Source organism: Pseudophryne corroboree (assembly GCF_028390025.1).
Source record: "Pseudophryne corroboree isolate aPseCor3 chromosome 3 unlocalized genomic scaffold, aPseCor3.hap2 SUPER_3_unloc_64, whole genome shotgun sequence".
Lineage (NCBI taxonomy): Eukaryota > Metazoa > Chordata > Amphibia > Anura > Myobatrachidae > Pseudophryne > Pseudophryne corroboree.
In genome coordinates, this window is record NW_026967557.1 from 603,424 (window position 1) to 626,103 (window position 22,680).

The 22,680-nt window shown below is 48.6% G+C and overlaps 2 protein-coding genes across 3 annotated transcripts in view; one reads left to right on the forward strand and one right to left on the reverse strand.

The window, feature by feature from the left end:
* Positions 1–17,526, reverse strand: part of LOC134984570 (oocyte zinc finger protein XlCOF7.1-like) — a 326,662-nt gene extending 309,136 nt beyond the window's left edge. Inside the window, exons 1-3 of the mRNA XM_063950127.1 lie at positions 17,242–17,526; positions 14,515–14,663; positions 67–155 (exon numbers count right to left, since the gene is read on the reverse strand). Of these exons, the coding sequence (XP_063806197.1) occupies positions 67–155; positions 14,515–14,663; positions 17,242–17,526 (523 nt within the window). The remainder of the gene's footprint in view (positions 1–66; positions 156–14,514; positions 14,664–17,241) is intronic.
* LOC134984566 (oocyte zinc finger protein XlCOF6-like) overlaps positions 1–22,680 on the forward strand; it is a 191,900-nt gene that overhangs the window by 105,509 nt on the left and 63,711 nt on the right. The window lies entirely within an intron of this gene.

Sequence of the window (22,680 nt, forward strand, 5' to 3'; positions counted from 1 at the left end):
TTGCTCGCTATTCCCTGGCTCAAGAGCGGACTAAAAATTGGGAGAACCCTCCTCCAGTGGACTCACATGTGACGCGGATGGTGGTCTCCTCAGCTCTACCGGTCACTACCATCACGTCTCTTAAGGAGCCTACAGACAAACGTGTGGAAGGTTGTCTAAAAGCGATTAACACCCTCACGGGTGCTGCACAGCAGCCCACTATTGCAGCAACATGGGCTGCAAAAGCTATTATTGCGTGGGCCCAGGAGTTAGAAGCTGAAATCTCTTCTGACCATGCTAGACAATGCTTGTCGTATATTGTCACAGCTTCTCTGTATATTAAAGAGGCGGCTTCTGATGTCGGCATTCTGGCAGCCAAGATTTCTACTACATCTTTCCTGGTGCGCCGGATTTGTGGCTGAGATCCTGGTCTGTGGATCTGAATTCTAGAAAAACCCTGCAAGTACTCCCTTTCAAGGGAGATATCCTATTCGGAGACGACTTACACAAGATAGTGGCTGATTTGGCTACTGCCAAAAACTGCGTGTCTGCCTAATACTGCTCTTTCTGTACCGAAGGCTAAGAGTACTTCCTATCGTCCCTTCCGTCCTTCAGCTAAAGCAAAAGGTCAGGCGTACCACAAGCAGGCCCGCACTTCCAAACCCGGTAAGCCAAAGCCCAAAAGAGCCTGGGCTGCCCGTCAGCCAGCTTCCAAGACTGATAAGCCTGCCGCATGACGGGGCAGGCCTCCCTCTGGGGATTACCAGGGTGGGGGGCTGGCTTCTAGGGTATACCAGGGAGTGGTTGAGGACCACTTCAGATGCCTGGGTACGGGAAGTCATTACTCACGGTTACGCCATAGCCTTCAAAAACCGTCCCCCTCATCGATTTTACCTGACAGACGTCCCTTCGGACCAAGTAAAGGCAAAGACCCTACATTCAGTGGTACAGACCCTCCTGGACTCAGGAGTCGTAGTACAGGTGCCTCTTGCTCAGAGAGGTCAGGGGTACTATTCTCCGCTATTCCTAGTTCCGAAACCGAATGGGTCCTCCCGGCCCATTCTCAACCTCAAGGCCCTGAACAAGTTTGTGAGAGTCTCCAAGTTCCGTATGGAAACACTTTGCTCTATAGTTCTGGCCTTGGAGTCACATCAACAATACCCGAGATTTGCGGTTGGCAACCTCCACTACCAGTTTCGGGCATTACCCTTTGGTTCAACAACGGCTCCACGAGTCTTCACCAAGGTTATGGCGGCCATGGCGGCGGTACTCCATCGTCAAGGTGTCAGGATCCTACCGTATCTAGATGACCTGTTGATCCTGGCAAATTCCCCAGACATTCTCCTACGTCACCTAGATTTGACGATCCGGTTTCTACAAGCCCACGGGTGGCTCATCAACTAGAAGAAATCCTCCCTGATCCCTGCTCAGTGCATCTGTGAGCGCTATTGGACACTCACATCCAGCGGTTGTTCTTGTCTCAGGAGAAGGTCCTGAAACTTCAGGACAGGATTCGTTGCTTCCTCTCTCGTCCGCAAGTGTCGATTCATTCGGCAATGCAGGTGTTGGGCCTCATGGTGTCAGCATTCGACATGGTGGAGTATGCTCAATTTCATTCTCGCCACCTCCAGAGGCTGATTCTGGCCAAGTGGGACGGCCTGCCTCACTGGATCAGATCTCACATGATCTCCTCAACTCCGGAGGTCCGTCTGTCGCTGTACTGGTGGCTCCAGGACCAACAACTGGGCAGGGGCCGTCCCTTCTGGATACCCAACTGGGTACTGTTGACAACGGAGGCCAGTCTGAGGGGTTGGGGCGCGGTGTTGGAGCAACACTCCCTTCAGGGACGGTGGACAAAGGAGGAGTCTCTCCTTCCGATCAACATTCTGGAATTGCGGGCGGTCTTCAACTCGTTGAACCTAGCCCAGCACTTGATACAGAACCGTCCTGTTCAGATACAGTTGGACAACGCCACCACACAGTGGCATACATAAATCATCAAGGCGGCACTCGAAGCCACATGGCAATGAAGGAAGTATCACGGATTCTTCAATGGGCGAAACGCCATCTACCGGCAATATTCATTCCGGGAGTCCTGAATTGGGAAGCGGACTCTCAGTCGTCAGGACGTACCCGCCGGAGAGTGGGGCCTCCATCCAGAAGTGTTTCAACTCCTAGTGGAAAGGTGGGGCCTTCGAGACGTGGATCCGATGGCGTCTCGACACAATCACAAGGTTCCGGTCTTCGGAGCAAGGACAAGGGATCCTCAAGCAGCATTTGTGGATGCGCTGGCGGTGCCATGGAAGTTTCGGTTACCGTACGTGTTCTCTCCAGTGTCACTTCTGCCCAGAGTGATTCGGAGGTTCAAGCAGGAATCCTGCTTCTCATAGCTCCAGCGTGGCCCAGACGACATTGGTTCTCAGACCTACAGGGCCTCTCGTCAGAGCTTCCAATACTACTTCCACAACACCCAGACCTCCTCGTTCAGGGCCCATGTGTCTACCAGGGCCCGTCTTTGACGGCGTGGCTCTTGAAGCTTCCATCTTGAGGGCTAAAGGGTTTTCTGATGCGGTCATTAAAACTATGTTGCGGGCCCAGAAACCGGCTTCTGCTCGGATTTACCATAGGGTCTGGCATTCTTACTTTGTTTGGTGCGCATCTAACAATCATGACGCTTCCAAATTTAGTACAGCACAGCTTTTTGCTTTCCTTCAGCAAGGCCTAGACTTAGGCTTGTGGCTGGCCTCCCTAAAGGTTCATATTTTTGCCTTGTCGGTGTGGTTTCAGAGAAAGATTGCAACTTTGCCTGATGTTCATAGATTTACTCAGGGTGTGTTGCGTATCCAACCTCCCTATGTCTCGCCTGTGGCTCCTTGGGACTTGTTGGTGGTTTTGGAGGCATGCAAAAGAACCTCCATTTGAGCCTCTTGGTTCAGCTGATCTTAAGTGGCTTTCCCTTAAGGTGGTGTTTCTGCTGGCTATTGCCTCAGCTAGAAGGGTGTCAGATTTGGGTGCTTTGTCTTGTAACTCACCTCATCTGATATTTCACCGTGACCGGGCGGTCCTTAGGACTCATCCCGGATATTTACCTATCAGGAGATTGTGGTTCCTGCCCTTGTCTCTCCTGACTTGTCTCCCAAAGAGCGGTCTTTGGATGTGGTACTGGCTCTCCGTATCTATGTGAAGAGAACTGCTTCCATTAGGAAATCTGATTCTTTGTATTGTTTGGATTTCACAAACGTGGCTGGCCTGCTCACAAGCAGACTTTGCCCAGATGGATTAGAATGGTGATTGCACATGCTTATGTGAAGGCTGGTCTGTCAGCTCCTGCTCACATTACTGCCCATTCTACTCGGTCTGTGGGACCCTCTTGGGCGGCCCGCCGTGGTGCGATCCTTGAACAATTGTGCAAGGCGGCTACGTAGTCCTCGGTGAACACGTTCATAAGGTTCTATGCCTTCGATACTGCCGCTTCCCAGGATGCCTCCTTTGGATGCCGGGTTCAAAGGAACTGCTTTAGGACATCCCCATTGTCCAATCCCAGTGTACCCCGCAGCAGAAAACGAGATTTATGGTAAGAACTTACCTTTGTTAAATCTCTCTGCGAGGTACACTGGGCTCTACAAGGCGCCCACCCTGACACACTTAGCTTCTTTGGGTTGGTATGGCATTAGCCGCTGACACTTCTCCTGTCGTGAGAGTGTGGTGTATGTGGCTACTAATGATTGTCATCTCTTATCCTGCTACTGCATTGGGCTGGTAAACTGAAAACTGAGCTCCTGTGCGGAGGGGCGGGGTTATAGAGGAGGCGGCGCTGTGCTTCTTGGGAACAGTCAAGCTTTGAGCCTGTTGGTGCTTCAGATCAAGATCCTACTCTACACTCCATTGTCCAATCCTTGTGGAGCCTAGTGTACCTCGCAGAAAGAGATTTAACAAAGGTAAGTTCTTACCATAAATCTCGTTTTTTCATATTAAAGAATGCATTCTACAGGCTGCTTTGCCTTCCTCATCCACAGCTGAGTGCCTGATAATCTGCAGATATTTCCTGATATTTCTCGGGAGATGCTGGCCAAAAGGCATCTATTCCACCCAAGGAAATGTACAATACAAATGGGTATTTCCTACTAAGGTTATTGTAATGCGAAACGGCGCCTTCGCAGTGATACCTTCAACCGAGGATGGCCCTGCTATTCTGAAAACATAGGATATTAATACCTACCGGTAAATCCTTTTCTCTTAGTCTGTAGGGGATACTGGGATGGTCTTAGTACCATGGGGTATAGATGGGGTTCATTGGAGCCTGGCACTTTAAAACTTCTTCAGAGAGTGTGCTGGCTCCCCCCTTCTAAGCCCCTCCTGTAGAATCAGTCTAGGAAAACTGTGCCCGAGGAGACGGACATACTTTGAAAGGAGGAAAAGGGACAAGAAAGTGGTGAGAGAACGAACCAGCACACAACATAACAAGAGGATAGCAACACTAAACCCAATTTGAAAATAGGGACAGCAAAAGCAGACCAAAAATACAACACACAAGAACAACTCTTGCTGGAAAATATCAAAGCACAGAGGCGGGTGCCCAGTATCCCCTATGGACTATGAAAAAAAGGGTTTACCGGTAGATATTAAAATCCTATTTTCTCTAATGTCCAAGGGGATACTGGGTTGGTCTTAGTACCATGGGGAAGTTCCAAAACTCCAAACCGGGTGGGAGAGTGCCGAGACCCAATCAAAACTGATTGACCAAACTGAAAGTCCTCAGTTGCCAAGGTGTTGAACCTTTAAAACTTTACAGCGTGTTCGAACCCAACCAAGTAGCTGCCCAGCATAACTGCAAAGCCGAGACACCCCGGGCAGCCACCTAGGAAGAACCCACTGACCGTGTGGAGTGGGCCTGAACAGACCTAGGCAGCGGCAAAGCCGCCGAAGAGTGAGCCTGTTGGATCGTAAGCCTGATCCAACATGCAATAGACTGTTTCGAAGGAGGACAACCAATCTTTGAAGCATCAGAGAACAAAAAGCAAGTCTGATTTTAAGACGAGCTGGCCTCTTGACATAAATCTCCAAAGCCCAAACCACGTCCAAGGACATTGGTGTAACAGACGTGCCAGTGACAACCAGAACCACCATCGGCCAATTAATATGAAATGCTGACAGCACCTTAGGCAAGAATGTCTAGCGAGTTTTGAGCACAGCTCTATCCTCATGAAACACCAGAGAAGGACTCTTACAGGATAAGGCCCCTAATTCCAAAACACGCCTCACCAAGGCCAAGGCCAACAACATGATAGCCTGCCATGTCAAATACTCCATGTCCACCTTGTGGAAAGGTTAAATCAAACCGATTGGAGAAAGGCCAGAACCAAATTGAGAACTCACGGCGCTCTGGGAGGCACAAAGGGTGGTCGAATATAAAGGACACCTGTCAAGAACATCTGGACCACTGAGAGAACAGCCAATTGTTCCCTGGAAGAAAAAGATAAGTCTGAGATTTGAACTTTTATGGAGCCTAAATGTAGGCCCACATCCACAACAGCCTGCAGGAAGTGCAAGAAATGTCCCAGATGAAAATCCACAGCAGAATACTGTTGACCCTCACACCAAGAGACACATTTCTTCCATATGCGATGGTTATGTTTCAATGCGACCATCTGGCCAGCTTGGAGCACAGTCGAGATAACCTTGCCCGGAATCTCTTTCCTGGCAAAAATCCTCCCAATATACTTCCATTGCATCAAACGTAGCCGTGGTAAGTCTGGATAGACTAACGGCCCTTGTGTAAGATGATCATCCTGAAGTGGCAGAGGCCAGGGGCCTACGAGTAATAAGGCTAGATTGTCTACATACCAAGTCCTGCAGGGCCAGTATGGGGCAATCAGAATTACATGAACCCTGCCCTTTAAATCCTTTGAGAACTCTTGGAATTAGAGGAACTGGAGGAAACAAGTACACCAACTGGTAAATCCACGGTGTCGCCAGAGCATCCACTGCTACGGCCTGTGGATCCCTCGTCCCAGAACAGTAGCGCAGGAGCTTCTTGGTGAGCTGAGAAACCAACAAGTCAATTTGCAGGCAGCCCCACCAATGAAATATCTGCTGTAACACTTGCGGGTAGAGAACCCATTTCCCCAGGTGCAGATCGTGTCTACTAAGGAAATCTGCTCCCCAATTGTCTACTCACGGAATTAATACGGCGGAAATGGCCTTGGAATTCCGCTCCACCCAGAGGAGTATCTGTGACACCTCCCTCATTGCAGCTCTGCTGTTTGGACCTCCTTATTGGTTTATGTACACCACAGTTGGTGCGTTTTCTGACAATACCTGTATGGCCTGATACTGTAGGACATAGAGGTCAGCAGAAGGGCATTGTAAATCATCCTGAGTTCCAAAACATTTATCGGAAGGGAAGCCTCTTGATCAGACCACCTTCATTGGAACCGAGCCCCTAGGGTCACTGCACCCCAACAATGGAGGCTTGCATCCGTTGTCAACAGAATCCAATCCTGAATTCCGAAGTGTCGACCCTCCAGGAGGGAGATCAGCAACCACCATAAGAGGGAAATCCTGGCGTTTGGTGAAAGGCATATCATCTGGCGCATGTGTAGATGTGACCCAGACCATTTGTCCAGCAGATCCAGCTGGAATGGTCATGCATGGAATCTTCCGTACTGAATTGCGTCGTAGGAGGCCATCATCTTTCCCAGTAAGCTTATGCAAAGATGTACCAAGATTTTGTTCAGCTTCAAAATGGAACATACCATAGTCTGAATTATCTTTGCCTCGTCCATAGGAAGGAACACCTTCTGAGACATCGTGTCCAGTATCATTACCAGGAACTGAAGCCTCTGCGTAGGTTCTAGGTGGGATTTCTGCAGATTGAGAATCCACCCATGATCCGTGAGTAGTCGTGTTGGAAGGCTGATCTTTTCCATCAACTGTGCTCTGAATATAGCCATTATGAGGAGATCGTCCAAGTATGGAATGATGTTCACTTCCTGCTTGCGGAGTTGTAGCAACATCTCTGCCATCACCCCTGATAATACCCTCAGTGCAGTTGAGAGACCAAAAGGCAAGGCCTGGTAGTGACTGTGCTGCAGTGCAAACATGAGGTAAACCTGAAGAGGCAGCCATATTGGGATGTGAAGATACGCATCCTTAATATCCAAAGAAACCAGGAATTCCCCTTCTTCCATGTCACGCTTGGCCTGAGTTGGGGATCTGATGACTGATAATTGACTGAGGGAGCAGCTATCGGCAAAGGAAGGAAACGATGTGGCTGAATGTAGTTCTTACTCATGGATTGAACACTTAGGCCCGAAGATGTAGAGGGGTAGGCAATGAGGACAATGACCGAGAACGATACACTGAAGAAAGAGGAATTCAGTTTTAATGAGACCTCAATCATACACAACGACTAGGAGAGAAGTCTGAGTGAATTCTGAAAGACGAAAGGTTCATGACTTGTAACCGACGCTGAAAAATACTGAATGAAGTGACTTGTGATTTGCAAATTATGCTGAAGAACATGGAATGAAGAGATGACTTGTGATTTTTAAACACTGACGAAGAGCGTATCGCTGTGAGCACCATCAGCAAACGGAGACCCTCTACCAGATAGAGGACCCAGCGGTTAAATCGCAAGAGTAGGTGGACTGGGAGCAAAGGACTGCAATAACAGAACTGACCAACAGGCGGACATAACAGAACCAGGATACCAGGGGTTAACCTGGGAGCCAGAGCGCAGGGCACCTTACAGCAGCAAGTAACTTGAAGTACTGGCAACATAGCTAAGCATCAACCCCTTTTTATAAGGGAAGCCTGTACCGGATTGGCTGGACGCGAACTGGGATACCTATTGACTGGGATTGGTCTCCAACATGGTGGCTCCCTGCACAGAGGACACATGTGAAACCAGCACAAAGCCAATACCTCTGGCCTCAGCCTCCCAGACGCAGCACTCCAGTAACAGGACACTTGGAAACAGACACCTTCGGCTGCCATGCTCCGCTCCCTAGGACCCGGACCCTGGCCTCCAGACACCCGGCAGCCGCACCAGAGGACCTTGCTGCTGTAGTGCCTATCCATCGCAGCGACACCAGCAAGCTAAGAGGAAGGCCACAGGGACCAGAACCAGTGGTAAGATTCCGGATGCTGACAGTACCCCCCTTTTTAGGGTGGTCTCCGAACACCCACGCTGCTTAGTGGGATTCTTGGAATGAAAGGCGCAACTCAGTCTTGGAGCATGAACATCCTCTGCAGCCACCCAAGATCTTTCCTCCGGACCATATCCTCTCCAATCTATGAGATACTGGACACGACCATACCTCTTGCGGAAGTCAAGAAACTTATGAACCTCGAATTCCTCATTTTGAGCAGCTTGAACCCTGGGAGGTTAAGGGAAAGCTGCCCGAAAAAGATTTAGTACAAGAGGCTTTAGCAGAGAAACGTGGAAGGCATTGGGAATTTTAAAATAGGGAGGCAGTTTCACCTTGTAAGAAACAGGATTCAACACTCTTTTAATAGGATACGGAACGATGAATCTTGGAGCAAACTTTTTGGTAGGAACTTTGAGTCTGAGGTTTCTGGTGGATATCCAAACACGATCTCCCACTTTGAGACTAGGAACAGCCCTATGTTTCCGATCAGCGTAAGTCTTTTATTTCTGGGAAGTCTTAAGTAGCGCCTTATAAATTTGTCTCCAAATCTTAGTGATATGACGAAGAGCAGATTCAGCAGCAGGAACCTCAAGAGGTGGGAGAGATTAGAAGGAAGGAACTCGTGGATGAAAACTATAGTTAATGAAGAAAGGAGTGGAATTGGTAGAAGAATGATATAGGTTATTGTATGCAAACTCAGCAAATGGGAGGTAATCCATCCAGTCTTCCTGAGCAGGGGACATGAACATCCATAAGAAAGTTTCCAGATCTTGGTCGACTCTCTCAGTCTGTCAGTCAGTCTGGGGATGGTAGGCTGAAGAGAAGTTCAACTTGATTCCTAGAACAGAGCTGAGAGCTTTCCAGAACTTGGCGAGGAATTGAGGACCCTGATCAGAAACTATTTCCTGTGGAAGGCCAAGCAAATGAAAAATCTATGAGAAAAACAATTTGGATAGCTGAGGAGCAGAGGGAAGACCGGTGAGGGGTATGAAGTGAGCCATCTTCGAAAATCATTCCACAAATGACCCAAATGGTGTTGTGCCCTATGGAGACTGGCAAATCAGTTATGAAATCCATAGAGATGTGAGTCCAAGGCTTTAGAGGTATTGGAAGTGGATGAAGAAGACCCGAGGTAGATGTTCGTGGACTTTTATGTTGAACACACTTGGAAAAGGCTGCTACAAATTCAAAGACATCCGTTTTAAGATGAGGCTACCAGTAGAATCGCTGAATGAACCCGAGAGTCTTAAGACCACTGGCATGACGCATGAAAGATGAAGAATGAGCCCACGTAAGCAATTTCCTGCAAAATTTTGGTGCTACAAAAGTTCTCCCCGGAGGAGGTAGAGGAAGGGCTAAAACACACGAGCCGGCTTTTGCCGGCCGGGAAAAAGCATCCGGCTTTTTCCTGTGCCGGTATTGTAATTAACAGTGCGAGGGGTAGGGTCCCTTCACACTGCACGGCCCCGGCCTGGCTGCTGGGTTGCAGCCGGAACTATCCACTGGAAGGTCCGGCTGCCGGGCCGTCTTTGCAGTCAGTGAACCGTGTGTGTGTGAAGGGGAGCTTTCACACACAACGCCTTTTTCCCAAGCCGTGTCTAATGCTGCACATGCGCACAGCATTACACACGGCTCAAAGCCGTCCTGTGTGACAGACTCTGCCGGTTTCTCCCGGATGGCAAAAAGCCGGACAAAGTTTGTCTGGCTTTTTGCCAGCCGGGAGAAACCGGCCAGTGTGTTACAGCCCGAACAGTACGAGCTGGAGCAAATGAAGCCGGATTCAGAATAAATTGTTTCTCAGAGGAGTTGAGTGAATCATTCGTTTGAAAATAACGAGATAGTGCATCTGCTCTTCGATATAAGGTTCCTGGGCGGTTAAAGAGTTTGAAGGAGAACCGAGAGAAGAAGAGAGCCCACCTGGCTAGCCATGGGTTTAAACAACGAGTTTAAACAATGGGTTTAGCTTTCTTATGAGATGATTTTCCAGTTCTGACCATTCATCAGCATAACATTATGGAGATTAGAGAACAAGGTCAGGAGGCCATAGCAGAAGTATTGAAGAAGTCAAACAGTATGGAGGATGTAGTCAGCACAGTCTGCCACTAGAGGGAGTCAACAGAGCAGGAGTGGAGGCCAGGCAATAATAATAATAATAATAATAATAAAAGCAGTTCAGGCGACCACTTTTACTGCCCAGGTAGGGCCGCAGCGGCAGAAGTTCCTGCCGGAAATCACTGAGGCTGTAGTGAAGGGCACTGATCATGGGCTGTCAGTGTCTGTAGCTCCCAGAGAAGCGGCTGGTTTCAGGAGGGCATGTGGCTATACTTCTATAGTTTTCAAGATGGCCACTTCTGGCAGGGAAGCCCAAATCAGAAGAAACTGGCCGGCTATGGTGGGTGAACCAGGTCAGTAATAAGGCAGGAGAGGGTACTAGGATGCAGAAGCGCAGGGTAGCGTATCTGGATGCATAGGAACCCCACGTGTATGTTCTCTATAATTCAAAGCTCCGCCAGATTCCCCCGTAGCACCATGGGTTAGGAGGAGAGGGGAGATGCCAGGACACTGCTGGAGTGATGACAGGCAAGCACTCCATGTATTCCCCGCTGCCACGACTCAGGGCTTCAACGGCCGGACAGTAGGAGAAGGCAGGCTGCGGGCAGGTGAGCTGACTAAACTGACGCGTCCCTGCTGAGGCCACCAATCCCCGTAGTATGCACCGCATCAGATGCCGGGAGAGCAGCTCCGCTCTGTGTCTCCAGCCGCGGTCACCGCTGATCCCCAGTCAGCCTCTCCACATGACTCCAACAGCACGGCTAGGCACAAGAGTGGACAGGGCGCACAGCCCTTGGTGAGTAGCAGCGCTACCTCACTGAGGTCTGGTCCGTGGTGGGATCACTGCACAACTTCAGTCCGCGGCTTAGGATCCGGGAGTACGCTACAACCTGCAAAAGCCAAATGAATGGCTCCCCGGCTCCGCAACCTACAAAACACACAGAGGGGCAAGAAAGGGCCCGAAAGAGCCCGTAGAACAGCTGTAAAAGGCAGAAAGGACCTATATAAGCAGGAGCTCCTTTATCCTGCTTCCTGCTGCCTTTCCAGTCAGGCCACACAACCAGTGACATCATTTATTGATGTTGAAAACAAAAGTAATGTCGATTTTCGCACCAATCTAAGACCTGCGAATCTACTTTGGGAGCCATCTCCCTTTTTTTTTTTTTTAAACAGTCCCCAGCTGGACGAGGATAATTGCAATTCCATTTCCTGGAATACTAATTTCCTACTGGGCGTAACCCAAAATTTCCATCAGCTGTTTTGGGATGTTTAAACACAGTTGCCTTAGTTTTTTAACACAGGCTCTGCTGCCTCTTCTGAGGATAGAATGGCTTACATAGCACTAATTAGCTCAGATATGTCCACTGAGCTGAGACCTTCTGAAGTGCAATGAGTCCTCATCCTCCAACGAGTCCTCATCTAAAACATGTGTAGACTGTGAAGATGTTGTATCATGTCTATGTGATTTACGTACCACTAGCGTTTCAGCCTGCTTTTTTGAGAGGCTGACAATTCCCTAGGTGTATAAACCTCAGAATGAATGTTGCATGTAAGGGTTAATAGTGAAACCTATCACGGTATAGGAGCTGGTATAAACTGTTCAGCTACATTGGATAATGTCTGTGCAAAGTAGCCCATGAAGGTTTACCAGAACCTGTGCCTGCCTCACTGTACACATGGGAAAGCGTTGTCGCGACCCGGCGGGGAGTTGTTGGAGCGACTCTGAGGTGCGTATAAGATGTTTTTTAGAAAGATCACTCATATAAAAATAAAATAAGAAAACTTATGGCTGCTAAACATCAGCCCTCTGACCATGATCCGGCTCCTGCCGCACCAAACAAGAAGCCGATTTGCCTGAGCCAGGAGGCGGGGATATATGGACAGGCCCGTTGCATGCTGGGAGGCTGAAAGCTTTGACAGTTTGTTGCAAATCCGCTGTCACGTCATCATATCCCAATGTTATCCTATGGATAACCTGTGGTCCCTGCCGGAGAGAGATATATATATCTAAGAGGATAGAATTTGATCGGTGTTGTTACACTGTTTTGTTGGCAGGTTACTTGATACTTTTCTCCTCATTGGTTACTATTGGTCACGTGGACGAGGTTCTCTCCGTGTACCCGGACGTAGCGTGCGTCAGATGACGTCACTTTGATGTGCTGGAGCGCGCAACGGATGGCGACATGGACGGTTCCACCGGGTATATTAGGTGAGTGGTTGTATGTCTCTTGTGTTCTGCACCCTAACGAAAATGCTGCGAATAGAAACGTTGGTACACTAAACCTGCCTGGTCTATTTATTCTGAGTGCCTCCTTGTATGGATTCTACATTACGTTACACCAGCTGATGCAGCCTGGTTTGGAGGGCACCAGCTATTGATTCTTTAATATCAACTTCAGGTCTTCTTGAGGAGTGCTGCTTTACCAAAATATATAGAAGTACAACGACATGGGACGTGCACATGTGTGTAGATGGTGACACAAACTACTGGATGATCATTGTGAATGTCTGAGGTATTGATACAACGCAAATTTGTTGAGATATTGTTTCTTTTTCAGATGGGACCATAGGTCATGCACGTGATACGACTGGCATAAGGGAGCCATTGGTTTTGGCAGAGACCGGCATTTGTTTGTTGGTGATCCCTTGTAGACAGTGAGTAGTATCCATCTACAGTGGAAGAAGCATGGACACCAAGAATCTCAGCTGTGGGACAGTGGGCAAAAGTAGATCATGACAAATCAGGACCACAGGCATTTAGGACCCCTAGCAACCACCAATCGTTCCAAACGCATCAGGAACTGCACCAACAGTACAATGCCGGACCCAGCCAAACAGTCCCACAGTCCCAGATCTGGTGAATTGGAGGGCCACGTGAGATGTGGTGGCACGTCAGCTGATGATCTGAAAACCAATCCAAGCCTTTCGGCAAATGTTCCGATGCTGAGAGCAAACCTAAAGTTTTACACTAATGTGATAGCTGTTTTTATGGTAATTATTTTGAGCAATAGAGTAGGACCTGCAGTATAGCGGGGTCCCTTGTCGGGGGCTGCAGGCTTAAATGCACTGAGCAATACATGAACTAAAACTCCACTGTTTATTATTGTTAGTTAAAATAGTAATGCAAGACACATTTATGTATGTAGTAAGGCTACTGGGAGACCTTAGATTGAGCAATATTTGATCTGACCATTACATTCCCTAAAGTCATAACCTCAGAACTGCACAGAGCAGGAACTATTATTCACAAGTAATTAGGAATGTGTTCATCATGAACAAGTCCACAATTACCGTCTGAAGGTTACACAATTATTTCAAGTCTGCACAATTGATATTTGAGGATAAAGCCTTTAACAGAAAACACCCCTGAAGAAGTCACTATTGACAAAACGCATTGGGTGACACGCAATTTGGATTTAGAGTGAATTGGAGTGGATAAGAACAAGCCCGCCCATGCAAGGGTGACAACAAGTGCAAAACGCTTGCCTTATGATTATACAAATATGTACTTGTGATAAGCTTTTACTCTGTTTTACTTGAAGTTCTAGATTCAAATTTCATATTATTTCTAAATCTTATACGAATTGTATTTGGTGAGCTCAGGTCTACAGTATAGCAGGAAACATTTCATACCTGCATCATCTAACAAAATGCATATAAATTAGGCACTCCACAAAAAACAATACCAATTATATTATATACATACGTATATACACATTTATAATCACTAATAAACTTCTGTTTGTTACTTTTAATAACATTATAGTGCTGTGTGTAATAACTCTCTACATGTGATATTTGTCATGGATAGCCTTGTGTTAGAAACACCCAACTGAGAACAGGGCTGATGGCAGAGGAGGGTGTAGGATAAGAGATTGCTGTAGTGACTGAGCAATGAGAATATGTGACTTCTGTAATAAGTGTTTATTACTCACCTGTGCTGATATCTGTAGGGATCTCCTCCTCCTTACACTGCTGATCACCCCTCACATACGTCTCTTCTTCTCCCTCTATATCTTCTGCCTTCATATCAGTCACATACGTCTCTTCTTCTCCCTCTATATCTTCTGCCTTTATATCAGTCACATATGTCTCTTCTTCTCCCTCTGTATCTTCTGCCTTTATATCAGTCACATACATCTCTTCTTCTCCCTCTGTATCTTCTGCCTTCATATCAGTCACATACGTCTCTTCTTCTCCCTCTGTATCTTCTGCCTTTATATCAGTCACATACGTCTCTTCTTCTCCCTCTGTATCTTCTGCCTTTATATCAGTCACATATGTCTCTTCTTCTCCCTCTATATCTTCTGTCTTTATATCAGTCACATACGTCTCCTCTTCTCCCTCTATATCTTCTGCCTTTATATCAGTCACATATGTCTCCTCTTCTCCGTCTATATCTTCTTCTTTTATAACAGTCACATACGTCTCTTCTTCTCCCTCTGTATCTTCTGTTTTAATATAAGACAGATGTTCTACCTAAAAAAATAGGATTTTGGTTACCTACCGGTAAATCCTTTTCTCGTAGTCCATAGAGGATGCTGGGGTCCATATTAGTACCAAGGGGTATAGACGGGTCCACCAGGAGCCATTGGCACTTTACGAGTTTAAGAGTGTGGGCTGGCTCCTCCCTCTATGCCCCTCCTACCAGACTCAGTCTAGAAACTGTACCCGAGGAGACAACATACTTAGAGAGAAGGCATTACACAGATAGTGGCGAGATTTATACCAGCTCACACAAACAGGATAATCCGGACAACATGCCGGAACAACTTCAGCAACAGCTGAAATAATAAACAACGCAGAATTTACCTAGGAACCAGGTAACACTGAACCATAAAACCAATGCCCAGCATCTTCTACGGACTACGAGAAAAGGATTTACCGGTAGGTAACCAAAATCCTATTTTCTCTTACGTCCTAGAGGATGCTGAGGTCCATAATAGTAGCATGGGGATGTACCAAAGCTCCCAGTACGGGAGGGAGAGCGGAGGCTCCTGCAACACTGCTTGACCAAACTTGAGGTCATCAGAGGCCAAAGTATCGGACTTGTAAAACTTGGCAAAACGTGTTCGACCCAGACCAAGTAGCTGCTTGGCAGAGTTGTACCGCCGAGATACCCCGGGCAGCCGCCCAGGAAGAGCCCACTTTACGAGTAGAGTGGGCCTTTACAGATCTCGGACACGGCAATCCTGCCGTGGAATAAGCATACTGGATAGTGAACCTGATCCAGCAGGAAATCGAATTTTTTTTGGATCATAGAGGACAAACAGAGAGTCACTTTTCCTATGACGAGCCGTCCTCTTCACGTAAATCTTCAAAGTCCTCCCTACATCCAAGGCCTTTGAAGTAATTGAGTCAGTAGCCACTGGCACCACAATAGGTTGGTTGATGTGGAAAGCCGACACAACCTTTGGTGGAACTGTGCATGAGTCCTAAGTTCCGCCCTGTCTTCATGGAAGATCAGATAGGGGCTTTTACAAGATAAAGCCCCCAATTCCGACACGAGTTGTGCAGAAGCCAAGGCCAACAAGGTGACCGCCTTCCATGTGAGAAACTTGAGGTCAGCCTCCTGTAGAGGCTCAAACCAACTAGATTGCAGGAACTGCCACACCACATCAAGATCCCATGGAGCCATAGGAGCCACAAAGGGATGCTGGATGTGCAGAACCCCTTTCAAAAAGGTCTGAACCTCAGGAAGAACAGCCAATTGTTTTTGGAAGAAGATGGACAAAGCAGAGATCTGGACCTTGATGGAGCCCAGGCTCAGTCCCATATCCACCCCAGCTTGCAGGAAAAGGAGAAAACGTCCAAGTTAAAACTCCACCGCCGGAAACTTCTTGGCCTCACACCAAGAAATATATTTCTTCCAAATGCGATGGTAATGTTTAGACGTTACCCCCTTCCTGGCCTGTATCAGGGTAGGAATGACCTCACTCAGGATACCTTTCCGAGCTAAGATCTGGCGTTCAACTGCCATGCAGTCAAACGTAGCCGCGGTAAGTCTTGATAAGCGAACGGCCCCTGCAGAAGCAGATCCTCCCGAAGAGGTAAAGGCCGTGGATCTTCCAGCAGAAGATCCAGCAGATCCGCGTACCAAGCCCTCCTTGGCCAGTCCAGAGCAATGAGGATAGCCTCAACCTTTGTTCTTCTCACAAAACTGAAGAACCTTTGGTATCAGAGGAAGTGGAGGGAAAACATACACTGACTTAAACACCCACGGTGTTACCAGTGCGTCCACCACCACTGCCTGTCGGTCTCTTGACCTGGAACAGTACCTCCGAAGCTTCTTGTTGAGGCGTGAGGCCATCATGTATATGTGGGGAACCCCCCACCAACCGGTTACCTCCTCGAACACCTTCGGATGGAGGCCCCACTCCCCTGGATGGAGATCGTGTCTGCTGAGGAAGTCTGCTTCCCAGTTGTCTACGACCGGAATGAAGATTGCCGATATCGCCACCGCGTGCCTTTTTGCCCAGATGAGGATTTTTGACACCTCTGACATGGCAGCGCTGCTCTTCATTCCGCCTTGTCGGTTTATGTAGGCCACTGTGGTCACATTGTCCGACTGCACCTGAACAGCCCGATCCCGTAAAAGGTGTGCTGCTTGCAGAAGGGCGTTGTAAACGGCCCTGAGTTCCAGGATGTTTATTGGGAGAAGTGACTCTTGATCCGACCATCGTCCCTGAAAGGTTTCCCCCAGAGTGACTGCTCCCCAACCTCTTAGACTTGCATCTGTGGTTAAAAGGATCCAGTCTTGAATTCCGAACCTTCTCCCTTCCAGAAGGTGCGGAAGTTGCAGCCACCAGAGGAGTGAAATCCTGGCTTTTGGAGACAGGCGTATCCTCTTGTGCATGTGTAGGTAAGAGCCCGACCACTGGTCCAATAGGTCCAGCTGAAAGAGTCGAGCATGAAACCTGCCGTACTGCAGAGCCTCGTAGGCAGCAACCATCTTCCCCAGAAAGTGTATGCATTGATGAACAGATACCCGGGTAGGCTTTAGGACCTCCCAGATCATTGCTTGAATCACCAACGCTTAATCCACCGGCAGAAATACCCTCTGCACTTCCGTGTCGAGGATCATTCCCAGGAAAGACAGCCTCTTTGTCGGCTCCAGATGAGACTTTGGAAGGTTTAGGATCCAACCGTGCCTCCTGAGCGCGATGTAACGCAACAACCTCACCCTGGACAACGCATTGATCAGGAGATCGTCCAGATATGGAATTATGTTCACCCCCTGTTTGCGGAGGAGAACCATCATCTCCGCTATCACCTTGATGAAGATCCTCAGTGCTGTGGAGAGGCCAAATGGTAGCGCCTGGAACTGATAATGATCGTCCATCAGCGCAAACCTGAGATATGCTTGATGCGGCGTACAAATTGGAATGTGGAGGTAAGCATCCTTGATGTCCAGGGACACCAGAAACTCCCCCTCCGACAGTCCTGAGATGACAGCTCTCAGATGCCATCTTGAATTTGAACTCCCTGAGATAAGGGTTCAAAGATTTTAAGTTTAGAATAGGCCGTACCGAACCATCCGGTTTCGGTACCACAAAAAGGTTCAAATAATAACCCTTGTTCCACTGCTGAAGTGGGACAGGAACAAGGACCTCTGACACCACCAATTTTCTGATGGCCTCCAAAAGAATTGTCCTGTCTGCCAGCAGGGCTGGCAAGCCCAACCTGAAGAAAAGGTGAGGCGGGGGATCTTGAAACTCCAGTCTGTACCCCCTGGACACTATATCCAGGACCCTGGGGTCCAGGCCAGACGACACCCAGACGTGGCTGAACTGCCAGAGTCTAGCCCCCACCTGACCTTCCTCCAGGCCTAGCTGTCCACCGTCATGCGGAGGACCTAGGGATATCAGAAGCGGGCTTCTGGGTCTGGGAACCTGCGGGAGCAGGTTTCTTTCCTTTGGCACGACCACCTCTGAAGAAGGTGTTCGAAGGCTTATTCTTTCTAGGCCTCGCAGGCCAAAAGGACTGTGACGTGGTAGATTAAAAAATAGGATTTTGATACCTACCGGTAAATCCTTTTCTCTTAGTCCGTAGACGATGCCGAGGTCATCAAAAGAACCATGGGGTATAGACGGGATCCGCAGGAGACATGGGCACTTTAAGACTTTTAAGGGGCGTGACCTGGCTCCTCCCTCTATATCCCTCCTCCAGACTCAGTATAGGAACTGTGCCCAGAGAGACGGAGATTTTGAGGAAAATAATTATTAAACCATGGTGAGCATCATACCAGCTCACGCCTTAAGCATGCCGTACAACATGACATTCAACTGAACACGTCAACGGACATGAACAAAATTCAGCAACATGCTGAACAGAAGTGAAACACAACTACTGTGTAACCACAACGAATACCGCAGATACAGTACGCACTGGGACAGGCGACCAAGTAGCAGCTCGGCAAAGTTGCAATGCCGAGACTCCCCGGGCAGCCGCCCAGGACGAACCCACCTTCCTAGTAGAGTGGGCCTTCACCGATTTTGGTAACAGCAATCCTGCCGTGGAATGAGCTTGCTGAATCGTATTATAGATCCAGCGTGCAATAGTCTGCTTGGAAGCAGGACACCCAATCTTGTTGGGAGCATACAGGACAAACAGAGCCTCTGTTTTCCTAATCGGAGCAGTTCTGGCGACATAAATTTTCAAAGCTCTGACCACATCCAGAGACTTTGATTCAACCAAAGAGTCAGTAGCCACTGGCACCACAATCGTTTGGTTCATGTGGAAAGATGAAACCACTTTCGGCAGAAAATGTTGACGAGTTTTCAACTCTGCTCTATATTCATGAAAGATCAAATAAGGGCTCTTTTGAGACAAGGCCGCTAACTCAGACACCCGCCTTGTGGATGCCAAGGCCAACAGGATGACCACTTTCCAAGTGAGGAATTTCAATTCCACCTTCCCTAAGGGTTCAAACCAACGTGATTGAAGGAACTGCAACAACACATTAAGGTCCCATGGTGCCACAAATGGAGGTTGGATGTGTAACACACCCTTCACGAAAGTCTGAACTTCCGGAAGGGAGGCCAATTGTTTTTGAAAGAAAACCGATAAGGCTGAAATCTGAACCTTAATCGAGCCCAATTTTAGGCCCGCATCCACACCTGCTTGCAGAAAATGGAAAAAACGCCCCTGCTGAAATTCCTCCGTAGGAGCCTTCTTGGATTCACACCAAGAAACATATTTTCTCCAAATACGGTGGTAATGTTTCAACGTAACTCCTTTTCTGGCCTGATTAAGAGTGGGAATAACCTCGCTGGGAATACCCTTGCGAGCTAGGATCAGGCGTTCAACCGCCATGCCGTCAAACGTAGCCGCTGTAAGTCATGATACACGCACGGCCCTTGCTGCAACAGGTCTTCGCGGAGAGGAAGAGGCCAGGGATCTTCTACGAGTAATGCCCGAAGATCCGGGTACCAAATCCTCCTTGGCCAGTCTGGGACCAGGAGGACTGCTCGAACTTTTGTTCTTCACAAGATCTTTAGAACTTTTGGAATGAGAGGAAGTGGAGGGAATACATACACCGACTGAAACACCCACGGTGTCACCAGTGCATCCACTGCTGTTGCTTGAGGGTCCCTGGACCAATACCTCTGAAGCTTCTAGTTGAGACGAGACGCCATCATGTCTATATGGGGAACCCCCCAAAGACTTGTCACTTCTGTGAAGACCTTTTGATGGAGGCCCCACTCTCCTGGATGGAGATAGTGTCTGCTGAGGAAGTCTGCTTCCCAGCTGTCCACTCCTGGAATGAATATCGCAGATAGAGCGCTTGTATGCTTTTCCTCCCAGCGGAGAATCTTTGTGGCTTCTGCCATCGCCGCTCTGCGTTTTGTTCTGCCCTGGCAGTTTATGTATGCTACTGCTGTGACATTGTCCGATTTGATCAGTACGGGCAGAGTGCGAAGAAGACGTTCCGCTTGTAGAAGGCCGTTGTAAATGGCTCTTAATTCCAGAACGTTGATGTGGAGTCAAGTTTCCTGACTTGACCATTTTCCTTGGAAGTTTTCCCCTTATGTGACTGCCCCCCAACCTCGGAGACTTGCATCCGTGGTCACTAGGATCCAGTCCTGGGTCCCGAACCTGCGCCCCTCTAGGAGGTGAGAGCTGTGCAGCCACCACAGGAGTGAGATTCTGGTCTTGGAAGACAGGATTATCCTCCGGTGCATGTGGAAGTGGGATCCGGACCACTTGTCCAACAGGTCCCACTGAAAAACTCTGGCATGGAACCTGTCAAATCGAATGGCCTCGTAGGCCGCAACCATCTTCCCCAGCAACCAAATGCATTGATGGATGGAGACTGTTGCTGGTTTCAGTATGAGTTTGACCAGACCCTGAATCTTCAGAGCCTTTTCCACTGGAAGAAAAACTCTGCAGGTCTGTGTCCAGTATCATTCCCAAAAACGCCAACCAAGTTGTCGGAAATAAACTGTGCTTCAACCATGTTGTTGAAGCACTGTCAGGGATAGTGCAATGTTCTGTACCAACTGATCCCTTAATCTCGCTTTTATCGGGAGATCGTCCAAGTACGGGATAATTGTGACTCCTTGCTTGCGGAGGAGAAACATAATTTCCGCCATCACCTTGGTGAAAATCCTCGGAGCCGTGGACAGACCAAACGGCAACGGCTGGAATTGGTAATGACAATCCTGAATTGCAAACCTCAGGTAAGCCTGATGTGGAGGATAAATGGGAACATGCAAGTAGGCCCTCCTTTATGTCCAACGACACCATAAAATCCCCTTCCTCCAGACTGGAGATCACCACTCGGAGAGACTCCATCTTGAATTTCTTCAGGTAGAAATTGAGAGATTTTAGGTTTAGGATCGGTCTGACCGAACCGTCCGGCTTCAGGACCACGAATAGGCTTGAATAAAAGCCTTATCCCTGTTGTGACAGGGGAACCGGGATCACAACCTGGTTTTGATACAACTTTTGTATCGTGCCGCAGACCACCTCCCTGTCTAGAAGAGAAGCTGGTAAGGCCAATTTGAAAAAAAAAAAACGGCGAGGGGGAAGTCTTGAAACTCTAGTTTGAACCCTTGGGACACTATTTGTAAAACCCACGGGTCCAGGCCTGAGCGAAACTAGAACTGACTGAAGAGCTTTAGACGTGCCCCCACCGGTGCGGGTTCCCTTATGGGAGTCCCAGCATCATGTGGTGGATTTGGCAGAAGCCAGGGAGGACTTCTGCTCCTGGGAACTCGATGAGGCGGGTGCTCGTTTACCTCTTCCCCTACCTCTAGTAGCGAGGAAGGAGGAACCTCGGCCTCTCCTGTATTTATTGGGCCGAAAGGACTGCATTTAATAGTGGTGTGTTTTCTTTTGTTGCGCAGGAACATTAGGTAAAAAGGACGACTTACCCGCGGTAGCCGTAGAGTCTAAATCAGTGAGGCCGTCACCAAACACACCACCCTTATACGGAAGAGATTCTGCTTCTCTCCCCTAGGTCCCACGAAGCAGGGAGCCTGTTGCCAGCAGTCCTCCCTGAACATAAAAACCTAACATAAGTCTTTTCAGAGAAACTCAGTAGAGCTCCCCTGGAGTACATCCAGTCTCACTGGGCACAATTCTAAACTGAGTCTGGAGAGGGATACAGAGGAAGGAGCCAGGTCATGCCCCTTAAAAGTCTTAAAGTGCCCATGTCTCCTGCGGATCCCGTCTACACCCCATGGTTCTTTTGGTGACCCCAGCATCCTCTAGGACAGGCATTCCCAACCACGGTCCTCGAGGCACACCAACAGTGCAGGTTTTAGTGATATCCAGGCTTCAGCACAAGTGACTTAATTAGTAGCTCAGTTATTTTGATTTAACCATCTGTGCTGCAGCCTGGATATCACTAAAACCTGCACTGTTGGTGTGCCTTGAGGACCGTGGTTGGGAATGCCTACTCTAGGACATACGAGAAAGGTTTCTTCGTAGCCGGTGCAACTGAGGGGAGAAAAGGAGACTTACCCGCGGTAGCCGTGGTAATCCACGCATCCAGCGCCTCCCCAAAGAGAGCCTGACCTTTGTATGGTAGGCTCTCCACACACTTCCTGGATTCCGCGTCCGCAGACCAGTTGCGCAGCCAGAGACCCCTGCGAGCCGAGACGGACATGGAGGAGATCCACGCAGCCATGGAACCCAGGTCTTTCATGGAATCCACCAGGAACCCTGCAGAATCCTGATTATTACGTAAAAATAAATCAACGTCACCTTTGTCCAGCGTAGATGACTCCTCCTGTAGAGTGATTGACCACCTGGCAATAGCTTTAGCAATCCAAGCACAGGCCATAGTAGGCCGCAATATGGCCCCTGAAGCCGTGTAAATGGATTTCCGTGTAGCATCCACCTTTGCGATCTGCCGGGTCCTTTAACGTGGTAGATCCCGGGACCGGTAATACCACCTGTTTGGACAGCCTGGAGACAGAGGAGTCGACCATCGGTGGGGACTCCCATCTCTTTCTATCTTCCTCTGGGAACGGAAAAGCCACCAAGA